The sequence below is a fragment of the Juglans regia genome, chromosome 9, assembly GCF_001411555.2.
Source record: "Juglans regia cultivar Chandler chromosome 9, Walnut 2.0, whole genome shotgun sequence".
Lineage (NCBI taxonomy): Eukaryota > Viridiplantae > Streptophyta > Magnoliopsida > Fagales > Juglandaceae > Juglans > Juglans regia.
Genome location: NC_049909.1, coordinates 23,096,150 through 23,109,083, shown reverse-complemented (window position 1 = coordinate 23,109,083; position 12,934 = coordinate 23,096,150). Strand labels below are relative to the sequence as shown.

Here is a 12,934-nt window from a genome sequence, read left to right as displayed (position 1 = left end):
TTTTTTTTTTTTTTTTTAAGTATTTGAATTTGAAATATGGAACAGAGAGAGAGAGAGAGAGACTGGGAGGCAGAGGACATTGGATAATGGGCCGAGGCTGCAAGGCTTGGACCATTCCATAATGGGCTCCAATTGTTACCAAATCGAAATCCAAAAGATAAAATGAGTTTGGGCCCTTCGGGTCCACAGTTTTCTTGCAAATATTATAGACATTGAAAATAGAATAATGTTAGTTTATTTATTTATTTTTTTTTTATAAACACGACATGTTAAGATAAGATATATTCCGTGACTTTCTAATTACACGGCTTGGTTAACCTAAAGGATGAAGAAAAATCATGTTGAATAATGATACAAGCACCATCTTTTACACAATCATATTTTAAAATGAAGTTATATTTATAAATTTATTTCTTAAAAACATTTCTCATTTAAAATAAAATTCCGTAAAAAGTTATAAAAATATGGTGTTTATAGCTTTCAAATTACGATTGTGACAGTTTTTTCCCCCTTTTGGCTAAGGGTACGTTTGAAAATTAAATTATTCTCAGATTCATTTATTATTATTTATAAATAGTTTATTACTATTTACAAATAATTTATCACTATTTACAAAATAGTCACTATTATTTATAAAATATTTTATTACTATTTATAGATGATATGAAATATTCTTAACATTCTATGAAAGACTAAATTACGTGACAAAAATGGATAATGATAGGCGTATTATCCTTTTACGATTTATTATTCTTTTACTAGTTTATAGTGTAATTGAAATTTTTAATTTTTTTATTATTATTTTTAAGTATTTTTTTAACATATTTAATTATTAAAAAAATTAAAAAATATATAATTTTATTAATAATTATTTTTTTAATTATTAAATAATAAATAATAATAAATAGATAATAAGGAATAGCAAGCGTATTCCATATTATTATTAAAAAAAAACCAAAAATACAATAATGATTGCCAGGAATAATGATATTTAGAGTATTGGTAATGGTCTAGTCATTGTCAAGTCTAAAATTTGGCTAGAATCTTAATTTTTAGCTATAATATTAATTTTTGACTAGGTGAGTCAACATTGGACTAGTTATTATAAAGTTAAAATAATAATATAATTTTATTTTTTTATTTTTTTTTCAAATACAATTTATATATTTTTTAAATTTTCATGCTTTGTAGAAATAATGTGTCTACTCTATCAATCTGTAAAAATAATATGCATGTCATGCATGTTTTACCATTCAAAAAGAGAGAGAAGTGATGAAATAATTAAATATTACTTTCCATTATGAATAGTAGCTAGTCATATTTGGAGAAGACTTAAGATTTACTATTCATCAAGTCTTAAACATTGGACCATTGGCTAGTCTAATGTAGAGACTTTTTCTCACATCTAGCTAAAGTTTAGATTTACATTGACATTTAGCTAGTCCATTGTCAATGCACTGAGAATAATTTGTTTATAACTGATATATAATAATAAAAAAATAAAAAAATGACAAAACAGTACTATAAAAATTATTTTATAATTTTAAAATGTATTTTTTATTTGCAAGTTGTAAATTGGGTAAACAGTTGTACTGCTATCATTATCCTGCCAGATCCGCTGCGTTGACTGATCTCCAACACTCCAAATAAGACGCAACACAGTTTGTGGAAAGTTAGATTATCTGTAGGTATCTTCTTAAAGGTGACATACATATCATACATGTGCAAATAGAGCGAAAATTTTTTAAGATCTAAAGTCGGAGATTCTAAAGGGATCGCGGGTTTGTCTCATTGTTGAGTAGGTCAGTTTCAATTGTCATCTTCGAGCATTCGGAGTTCAAGTTTTCTGACCCCTTTGCTTTGTGGGTAAGCTTCAAATCTCATGCTCTGTGATGCGCAAAGTGTTTCATATACCATTTCTGCTGGTGGGTCTGATAGTTGGAGGTGCTTTTATGTCATATCAAAACTACAGAAATTTATGCCGTTTGATCTATAATTAAATCGCTGTTGCTGGGTTTTTACTTCTTGTTGATGTCTCAAGTCTGTGGTACAAGAAGTTTATTTTTTGGAGTATTTAGACTGGATTTGAATAATTCCATGGATCTATTGTATGATGTAGGTTTTGTGATAGCTTGAGTTCCCATCGTCGATCGACTGCATACTCGTACTTGTAAATTTATTATCTTTCAAGATCTGTAGTGGAAATGTTTTTTTTTTCCTAATTAATTCTTGGTTTGATATCCATGGCTGCGGTGAGATCACTGCCATTTAATTTTTATAATTAAAGGAGGCGGAAACTTTCCTCCTTTCCCACTAACCAACATTTTGATTGAATTTGCTATGAGGAAAACTCAATATGGGTTTAGCTCTTCAGATGAGTTAGCTTCACACCGTTCTCGTTTTTAGCTATCACATCCAGGAAGTACTTTTTTGGGTCCCTTCTTCTGGGCTCAATTCAAGTGCATCCATCACTGGGAAATTGGCTTTTTCTGATCTCAATTCAAGCAATTTCCATCACTTTGTTGCTAAGCTCCTTTTAAATTTTATATAGCTTTTCTGTTCTACTCTATAATCTATGTTATGGACATGTATTTGCTTGCTGAATCTATTAGTATTCTTTGGGTATGCTTGCCATGTTTTGTCTGCCTGTGTGTGTGTGTGAGAGAGAGAGATCGTAAGGTTTGCAGAGTTTTGGTTGAATTGAGATCTGCGTATCCTTCTATCTATTGTTACCCTGAGTCTAAATTATATTGGCAAACTGCTCCCGTACAAAGAAATTTAAAAAAGCTTTTTATCATACCATTGACATGTATATGCGTTTTTGGCTGCAATTAAATAACCGGCTATTAATCTGTTTTGATAGCCATTCATTCTTGGCAAGCATTGGAGGTTATAGAACTACCCTGCTAGAAGATATCTGCTTAGACCTTTGTTTGAGACTGTAACAAACATGGTTCAGAAACTAGAAACTATAAAGGGTGGGGGAGGATCCATTAGGGTTGGTACGACGGGAACTATAAGTTCCCTGATGACAAGGGAATTGGACTCCATTAAATTTGCCCCTCAGATGCCTGTATCTTCCAGAACCAAACCACAATCAGTACCTGTTTTAGTTCCCTATGGTGGTACAACTCCCAAAAGACTACAGCCAAGAAAATCATCTGATGTGGCAAGCAGCAGCTACAATGATCATAGAAGCCCTGAGATTACCAGGAAAAATAAAAGCTACGCCACAAATATCCATCGAATACCGATGCTTGCCTTTGATAGTATTACTCTTGATAGAATTCCCAGCGGGGAGAAAAATAACAAGAAAGGATCTAACATAGTCGAGATTGTGGACATAAGGTGTGGGAACCAGGATAGGGCATGGGCTAGCCCTATTACAAATCGTCTCAAGAAGCTGGGTTTCTCGAAGCTATCAGAGAGTATTATCTAAGCTTGCAACTTCTTTATATCTGCTTTAAGGTTCCTGTAACTGAAACCAGAATTCCAATTGGCCGATTGTTGTCTGAAACTTCCACCATAGAAGATATACTCGGTAGGAGTCTGCTGTGTTTCTTTTTCTTCTCTTGGGTTGCTATGTCAGATCCAAAAGTGCGACTGGAATGATCATGACTACCAGTGGAAGCCATGTCCTTTATTTGGATCTGAGTCTCCTGTGAACTATCTTGGCAGCTTAATCCAAGCCTGCCGAAGTGCTCAATTTCTTTCATTATGAGGGATCCACCGGTGCCCCTAGCACCTATTTCTACAGAATTATGTGGATCCATTTCAATCTTTAAGGATTTTTGTGGGTATGATGATGTATATATACATGTTTTGTTAGTTTGGCTTGTGTGAAGGAGGCTTGTGGATGAAGAGAGGTGGATTTGGTTCTTGTCTTGGAGTGGAAGTTTTTGAGTCTGGGTCTTTTGGTCATGTCCCTTCCCCTGGTGTTTCACATGAATTATTTACCTTATGTTCTCTATCTTTAAAAAAAAGGGTGCAATAGCTTTCACTAGGATTTTTGTTTTTGACAAGTTTCACAAGGATATTGAGAACTGGATGGTAATGTGGTTATTTTATTCATGTGCTTGCAGTTGAAGCACTTAAATTTGCTAACCAATATACGTTTTTCTAACTACTTAAGCTTCATTTCAATGTTTGCTTTATACTTGGGTCGTGAACATGGATTGTGATCAGTATTAAATAAAAGGAAAATACTCTAGCTACAAAGTGATTATACAAAAATAATCTCATAAATTGATGTAGCTTGATGTGATTTGTCAGATTGTAAAGTTAATTTTATTATAAAATAGATCTAATGGATCATAGAATTCACGTCAGTTTATAAGATTATTTTTGTGTAATTCTTTTGTGGATGTAGTAATTATGTTAAATAAATAAAATAGAATATTAACACATTTAGGTCTGCAAGCAGCAAAATCCATTTGTATTATTACGTAACTACAGAGTGAACGGAAAAGGGAATTTTTTTTTTTTTTTACTTTTATCTTCAAAATCTCTTGCTTTCAATACTAATCATTAAATAACAATAAGATTATTATTTATTTGACATATTTTATTTTGAATGTTAATATTAATTAGTCCAATCCCAATTCCAATTTCTAACTAATTTTAAGAATTTGGTCGAGTCAAATTTTAATTAAAATTGGATTTATTAGAAAGAGATCAACAGAAAAATAGGAGTTGTACTGATTATATGGAAATAATTTTTATTAAAAATGTAAATAAATCTAAAATTTATATATAATAAAATGGCCGTATTTTTGTTTTTGCCAGACGAGTCTGCACCTTGCATACAGTCGAGACTGAACCACTTCATAAAATGGCGACCGCCCCTACTACCGGAACCACCTTTTGCGGCTCCGCGCTTCGCAAACCCTACGTTTGCTCCAAGTTTCCCTTCCGGTTCCACCCATTTTCCTCCTCCTCCTCTTCCAAACCTACCGTTGTCTCTTGCACCATCGCCGACCGGACCCTACGGATGGATAATGGATCCTCCAATTCTACTCTCCTTCAGAGACCCGATTCCTTCGGCCGCTTCGGCAAGTTTGGCGGCAAGTACGTCCCCGAAACCCTCATGCACGCTCTCTCGGAGCTCGAGTCCGCTTTCCACTCTCTTGCTTCCGACCACGACTTTCAGGTTTGTTTTCTATCCCAACACCTCTCTTGTTCTTTTTTTTTTTTTTTGAACGAATTTGAAATTAATTTTGGTTTATTTGTTTCTCGGGGATAGGTTCGTTCAAAATTCTGGGAATATTTTTCTAATTGGGAGGAAATTTCGAATTTTGGCAGCATAGTGATTTGTAGATATTGGGGTTTCTTTTTTCGTTCTCCTTCATTTTCTCCGCTACCAAACTGATAGAAGGCTTAGAAATAGAGCCTTTATTTAGACAGAGCGTCATGCTGAAGTAATTGGTTTATTTATTTCTATGATTTACATGTCGTTGTGACGTGATATCAAAGTAAATGATTGGATTGAGAGTGGCGAGACGCCAATTCTGACTGCTTGTAGTAATTTTGAGGGCTTGATAGCTTGTTACAAAAGGAATTTCATTTGTCATTTTAAAACAACTCCACTTTGTCAGTGCCCAACGAAGCGATGAAGTTTCCAACTTCAATGAAAATGTTAATGTTATTTTTACCAAGTATATTGGGGGAGAAGAACTCCCGCACTGTCCGTGCGTATCTCTCTCTGAATTTAGTATATATGCCAAAGTTTCTGAATTATGGGGGGAATTTTTTTTTTTTTTTTTTTTTTTAAATCTGTAAACAAGATTTTATTGATAATAGGCAAGAGCCCAATTATTATGAGGGAAAAACTTTTGACATTGCAGAAAGAACTGAATGCGATCTTGAAAGATTATGTTGGAAGGGAGAGTCCTCTTTACTTTGCAGAGCGGCTAACTGAACATTATAAGCGTCCTAATGGTGAAGGCCCACACATTTACCTTAAGAGAGAGGATCTGAACCACACTGGGGCTCACAAAATCAACAATGCTGTTGGCCAAGCTTTGCTTGCCAAGCGATTGGGGAAAAATCGAATAATTGCTGAAACTGGAGCTGGTCAGCACGGAGTTGCAACAGCAACTGTTTGTGCTCGGTTTGGTTTGCAGTGTGTCATTTATATGGGTGCACAAGATATGGAGAGGCAAGCTCTTAATGTCTTCAGAATGCGGCTTCTTGGGGCTGAGGTATGCTTATTATAGTTTTTATCGTTCATTACTGTCAGTGATATAGCCTAAGTTATGCATCAACCCCTCTAGTCGGTCATATAACTGGTTTGATTAATGTTGCTCAATTTTTCTGCACTAGGTTTAGTTATTATATGAAATTTCTCTTGCCAATGCTGAATTGCTAATATCGCGAACCAATTTCCTAAAACAGGTTAGAGCAGTCCATGCGGGGACTGCCACCTTGAAAGATGCTACATCAGAAGCTATTAGGGACTGGGTAACTAATGTTGAGACAACCCATTATATTTTGGGCTCTGTTGCTGGGCCACATCCATACCCCATGATGGTTCGAGAGTTCCATGCGGTAATTGGTAAAGAAACCAGAAAACAAGCACTAGAAAAATGGGGAGGGAAACCAGATGTTCTGGTAGCATGCGTTGGTGGAGGTTCGAATGCCATGGGACTCTTCCATGAGTTTGTTGATGACAGAGATGTTAGAATGATTGGTGTGGAAGCTGCAGGCTTTGGATTGGACAGTGGTAAGCATGCCGCTACCTTGACAAAAGGGGAAGTTGGGGTTTTGCATGGAGCCATGAGCTATTTATTACAGGATGAAGATGGGCAAATTATTGAACCTCATTCCATAAGTGCAGGGTAATACAATTGGATGATCCTTTCAATATCATTTTTGGTGTAGCTTCATATAGTATTCTTTCTAATTTAACACCTTTGATCCATGTTTAATAGCTTGGATTATCCTGGGGTTGGACCAGAGCACAGCTATTTGAAAGATACAGGACGTGCTGAATATTATAACGTCACTGATGAGGAGGCATTGGAAGGTATGGCTTCTACTTTTCATTTTTCTGTTTATTCCCTTTTTTGCGTGTGCATTTTTTTTTTTGTTGGGAGGGGGGATTCTTGACGTCAATTGCTCACTAGTGATATGATTTTATAGACCTTCATTGTTGTGGCCCGTGGAGATGCATTGTGTCTCTGTTTTCCACTATTAGTGTGTTGTTTATGCAGTAGGGTAAAAATTTGAAGTTTGAGCTATAAGCGTTAACAAATACTGTTATAGAAGTAGAATCCATTGGTAGTATCATTTGCATGTCATTCAACCATAAGTTTTGAGGATTTATATATAGTGTATATGTATGTATATTAACAAAGTCGAGACAAGCTTGAAATCATTGAAAATCTCATGTTTCTGGATGTCCTTTTCTAGCCCTGTTTTATAACTCAGATTATTGTTTGCCGAATGATGAACATAAGTGAAATTTTTCTCAGTTTTTGGAAATGGCAATCTTAATTGTGCAATCTTATATCTTAGGCCGTTCATCTAGTTTAGAGTTTGCAGTGTTGTCACGCTCAACTTGCCGTAATGAACTGATCAATTACAGTTTGCTAAAAGTTTGTTTGCCTCTTAACTCTTCTTCAATGTCGTATTCTCAGAAGAAGATTGCTAAGATGGTTTAGAAGTTGGATTATGGACCTTCCCTTAGGTGTATTGTTATATAAAGTTTTCCCCCTGCCAATTGAAAATATTCTTCACAGAAAGTGAGTAAGTTGTTGCCTGTTTGGCTGTTTCCAACCTATAATTGATGTCTGCAAATGATTTTTATAGGTGATTTATGAGCATTCTCCATTCCTTTTTGAAAAAATCTTATAATGTCGAGATGCTTTGCTGTTGTCCCGAGGTTAACGTTGCTCTTTTATAAGATCCACCTTTTATTACCTTGACTTGTTTTGTTGTTGGTTTTGTTTTCGTATATGGAGCTTTCAAGAGATTATCGCGACTGGAGGGGATCATCCCTGCTCTGGAGACATCTCATGCAGTGGCTTACTTGGAGCAGCTTTGCCCTACTCTCCCAAATGGAACTAAGGTCGTGTTGAATTGCAGTGGCAGAGGGGATAAGGACGTTCATACAGCTATCAAGTATTTGCAGATTTAATGGGAGTGTTCACCTATACCTGTGCTTACTCTCCCAATTGGTACTTAAAGGCTGTGGTTATTTGCAGTATCTGAGGGTACAAGTACGTTCATGCAGCTGTCAAAGAATATCAACATATTTGTTTGCAGCTACGAATAAACTAAATAAAACCTTCGTTATTTGTTTTTTTTCCCTTTTAATTATTAGTTGAGCTATTTTCAAATAGCCTTGTTTGTCAAATGTCACGTGACTCTGTTTACAAAATGACTCCAGTTTTGAATAAGAATTGTATTATATATATAACATTCTATTCCATCCAAAAATTAGATCATCTCCTTTTTTTTTCTGGATTTTTATTAAATTTTCTTAATTTTAAAATTTAAAAAATAATAATAGATGAATACTAAATGAAAAAATATCATTTTTCATTTTTACCTAAAAAATAAAAAATAAAAATGAAGGAAAAAGTACTTGACCTCATATGGGATTTTGACCGACATGGAAAGGTATTTGAGTAGAGGCAACACAAAATTACAAATCCATGTGCAAATTGCCATATTATTGTTTCTCAAAACAGACAAGGATTGGGGCATTTTCCTTGTTTATTCAAAAACTTTCCTAAGAAACCCCGTTACCCCGTGCAAACACTACGTCTCGAACTATAATTATCATTAATTACAACAAGATCAACTCTATTTTCATCCGAATAAGAAAAAAAACAAAAACAAAATCCAATAGCAGCCATGGAGATTCTGAAAGCAGCTCTCATCTGCAGGAGCAGATTTTGACGCCATTCTCTTCCATCGTTTATTTTATGCTACATAATGATTCTGATTTTAGAACCCCGGGGATTCTTTACTGCTTTGCCTGCAAAGTTACAACATTTAACCATATTTAATCAATCATAAATAAATATTTTTTTGATTCAATAAAGCTATTATTAATAAATTATGGACAATCATCATCGACTTATAGAGAGAAGAGAGAGAGAACAAGGAAACACCTGGGAATACAAGAAGGTTCCAAGGATTGCAATGGCAGCTCCAAGTGCATTGATGGGCTGAACCGGTGTGTGGAAGATGATGATTGAGGAGACTATGACAGATATTCGTTTCATGGTGTTTCCAATACTAAATGTCAAGGGAGAGATCTGGTCGAGGGACATGTATGACACCTGGTTGTAGAGATGATAGAAAACACTCTGGGCTGCCAGCCACCTATTGTGTACAATGTTTTTGACCACACAATTAGTAAATAGCAAGGGAAAAAGAAACTAATATCATACTTTCCCACAAAGAACCCAATCAAAACAAAGAAATACAATGAACACGTTATGTGACAAACATTATAAGATGCTACTTTGCAAGAAATTAAAAAACAAGAGGGTCGGGTATGTTTGACAAGTGAGAGTATACTATTTTTTACTTCATTATTACTTTTTACCTACTTTTCTACTATTCATTACTTTTCACCTACTTTTTACTACTATTCAATATTTTATTATTACTTTTTCACTACTATTCACAAACATTCTCAACACTTCTCAACACTTCTCACTACCCAAACGTACCCTAGGCACTGCACCATAAGTAAGATCAAACACCTTAATCATAATTCCGAGTATGATCCTAGATTATCCCATAATGCTATTATGTAGAACCATCTGCAATGAACGTGCATGATGAACAGCACGAAATAGTATCTCAAATCTAACTAGGTCATACAATGGTTGGATGGATCATCAAAACCATCAAAACATTATGTATTTGACTATATTTAAGAATTTTTTCCCCTTTTTTCTTTCCTCAGTTTGCTAGAAGATATTTGACATTAAGCAAATTTGACTGTGCAAAATATATTAAGAAAAAAGAATCAGACTCAAACTGTGAAATTGATAGTTCATACAATATGTAGAAAAAGAAATCAAAGCATATCCATATTCTCAAAATATAGACCAATAGATATGGCACATAATGTCTTTGTATTTTACTTTCGATAAATGATTCACCATTCGCTCTATGTACCATGGAGAGCGCGCATTGAGATGCAGTAGAGTGCAACTATGCAACCAAACAAAACAAGGACATTACAATTGGTAGTTTTCACAAAATTACCATATGAACTGGGGTCCGATCTGAGACGTGGTTGTTTGCCAACCAGCTGCCCACATCTGCGGTCCCTCCACAGCAATAGCAAATGGTGTGAGAATTAAAAGGGACAACAGAGACAGACAAGCATAATAGTTCATTCCACTGACAGAATTCCCCTTCATGCCCTTCTTCGAAAATATGTTCCGGAAGACAAACGCCAAGTTCGATATCATAGCCCCCATAAAACCTGAAGCAATGAAAGTAGAGAACGTTTAAGAAAATCAATAAGTTAAGTCCAAACAAACATCAAGTTTGATTCATAGCCATGAAACCTGAAGCAATGACAGTAGAGAACCCCTTGAAGAAAATCAACATGTCCAGTCCAACCATATAACCTCCATTAATGGACACAGAATATTCCAGAACATAACAAATAATAGCAACAACTAACTGGAAACTCAAAGGTTGGAAAGTCAAACAAACAGACAAGTTTTGGCACCTTAATATCTTTTTTTCTTTTTCATAAAAGTGAAGCAAACAGGATAAAAAGCAAAAAGATGAATATTAAAAGCACACAAGAAAACTTACCTTCAAATCGTTTGTGGACAATGTTAAGGCGGAAGGGGAAATAGATATGATTGATATGTTGTTAATTTAGACCGTACAATATTCCCCTGACTAAGCTTTATTAAACAGAAGTTTCTGTTATCTGTAGTCAGATAACTAAAAATCCAGAATTCAATGTATCTTTCCATGCCTATTCTAAGAAGCCAGACACAACCTACGAGTAAATTAGGCAAAGAACAAATACAAATGAAATATCAACATGCTAAGATTATCAATCAAGCAATTGAGTAATTGCGCAAGAGTCGCAAAAAAAAGTTTCTTATTTTCTTTACCAATCATGTTGAAGTTGAGCTCAGTCACGGCAGCAAGAGCACAACCACCGATGATGGGAATAAGTGACAGGTAAACTGGCACCGGGAAGCTCTCGCCCAATAGGAACCTTGAAACCAATACACTGAAAGCAGGCTCACCGCTCTTGATGATATGGGTGAATGAAACAGCAACCTTTGACATACTCACAGTTGCCGCAACATGCCCAATTGTATGCGCCACTGCAACCTATTGAAACATGAGAAAACACTCAGATCGAAATCCTTACCAGAAAACAAAAGAATTCTAGCATCAAAATAAAATACAAGGCATATGGGAACTCCAGAAGCAACAAAACCTCTTATTGGCAATAGAATGTGGCTAAAGAAATTGAGTCACAATTTATTGAGTTCAGAGGTTTCATCATAAAAACATTACAGAAAAAAAGGCCCCCCCCCAATCGACCTGCACCAATTTCAGCCAGTTGGCCTACTTCGCTAGATAAGTTCATTTTCCTTGTATATATGAATTTAAAAACAAAAACTGAAAAATCACTTTCTTTCTTTTTTCCTTAACTTTCTCAGCAACCAAACAAAGTTTTTAATTTTTAATTTTTATAATTTTCATAATTCAAGCATATTGTCAAATACAAAAACAAGTGTCAGATCAAACGCAAAACCACATGAAAAGGCATACAACCTAAAAACTTCATTTTTTTAACTTTCCGTTTACTCCGGTTTCCCACCAACCAAAGAAAACTCAAATTCTAACTAACCGGAAACAAAGTCTTCCAGAACTCAAAATCGGTCTTTGGCGCCTCGGCGATCCTCGTGGCCCAGGAGATCAGCATCATTAGAGAACCACACGCAAGCGAGAGTGTCGAGGTCAGCCATGGGTACGGGTACACGTTCAGAACCTTCTTGTTGTAGATATTAAACACCACATTCAAAGCCCACCATGTCGCGAAATACAGTCCGATCTTCACCTTCTTCGCCGCCTCCGATTTCGCCTCCTGCTGGCTGGTCGAGCTGTCCGCCGCCTCGTAAGCCTCGCATATGACCGAGTCTCTCGGAGCTTTCAAACTCAGATTCTCAACCGAGGATACATGCAAAGGCTTCGAAACTGATACAGCGAATCGCTGCGGTTTCTGCAGCGCCGGAAAAAACAGCGAGGATCGCTGAAGCGGCTGTGCCGGAGACCTCTCCCGGAGAAAAAAATCGGAACCATTGATCGTCTTCGTAACAGATTGTCTCACAGAGCAAATCATGGCTTTAAGGATGGAACTCTCGAAAGAAAATCCCAATGGTTTTCTGGGTATCTCTTAATAAACGATCAGAAAAATATAAACCTTCAAAGAGATCATCAGCTACGAGACTTTTAGAAGGGAAAGCCAAAACCTTTATGACATTTGAAGAATTGATTGTCAAAATCTTTTGTTTTGACCGAAAACTTTCCAGCGATCACAAAAAAACAAAAATAGAAAACAGTATTGGGTGATGATCTAAAATCACCACGACAAACTGTGAGAGTGTAACTTTGGATGATCTACAATTACGCAAGAGTAAAGAGACTTCTGGGTTTTGCTTTGTATTATTATTTATATTTATTCATGGTTTCTGGTTGCGGGAGTTTTTTTTATCAATTTAGGACATATATATAAATAAATATCTCATATTATTTTATTATTATAATTTTTTTAAGTTTATATATAATATATAATAAATAATTTAATTTTTTTAAATTTTAAAATAATAATAATATTAACTCGAAATCTCAGTCCAAAGGCAAAGGCTGTTGGCAATATTCATGTGACTGGCGGATCTTTTTGGCATTGACGCGGTGGATCAAAGCT

At 35.4% G+C, this 12,934-nt stretch overlaps 3 protein-coding genes across 3 annotated transcripts; 2 read left to right on the top strand and 1 right to left on the bottom strand.

Annotated features, from left to right (window-relative positions):
• Positions 1–1,603: 1,603 nt before the first annotated feature.
• On the top strand, positions 1,604–8,439 carry LOC108993551 (tryptophan synthase beta chain 1). Its single transcript, XM_018968518.2, has 6 exons — positions 1,604–1,866; positions 4,786–5,149; positions 5,844–6,200; positions 6,394–6,836; positions 6,930–7,024; positions 7,962–8,439. The coding sequence occupies exons 2-6, from the start codon at positions 4,832–4,834 to the stop codon at positions 8,135–8,137; spliced, it is 1,389 nt and encodes a 462-aa protein (XP_018824063.1). The 5' UTR covers positions 1,604–1,866; positions 4,786–4,831; the 3' UTR covers positions 8,138–8,439.
• On the top strand, positions 1,772–3,678 carry LOC108992029. The gene is made up of 2 exons (XM_035693955.1): positions 1,772–1,866; positions 2,864–3,678. The coding sequence occupies exon 2, from the start codon at positions 2,951–2,953 to the stop codon at positions 3,437–3,439; it is 489 nt and encodes a 162-aa protein (XP_035549848.1). The 5' UTR covers positions 1,772–1,866; positions 2,864–2,950; the 3' UTR covers positions 3,440–3,678.
• Positions 8,440–8,625: 186 nt separating the features above from the next.
• On the bottom strand, positions 8,626–12,650 carry LOC108993543 (glucose-6-phosphate/phosphate translocator 1, chloroplastic). The gene is made up of 5 exons (XM_018968506.2): positions 11,858–12,650; positions 11,106–11,331; positions 10,231–10,453; positions 9,120–9,333; positions 8,626–8,983 (listed from the first exon to the last, which is right to left on the bottom strand). The coding sequence occupies exons 1-5, from the start codon at positions 12,347–12,349 to the stop codon at positions 8,972–8,974; spliced, it is 1,167 nt and encodes a 388-aa protein (XP_018824051.1). The 5' UTR covers positions 12,350–12,650; the 3' UTR covers positions 8,626–8,971.
• Positions 12,651–12,934: the final 284 nt, after the last annotated feature.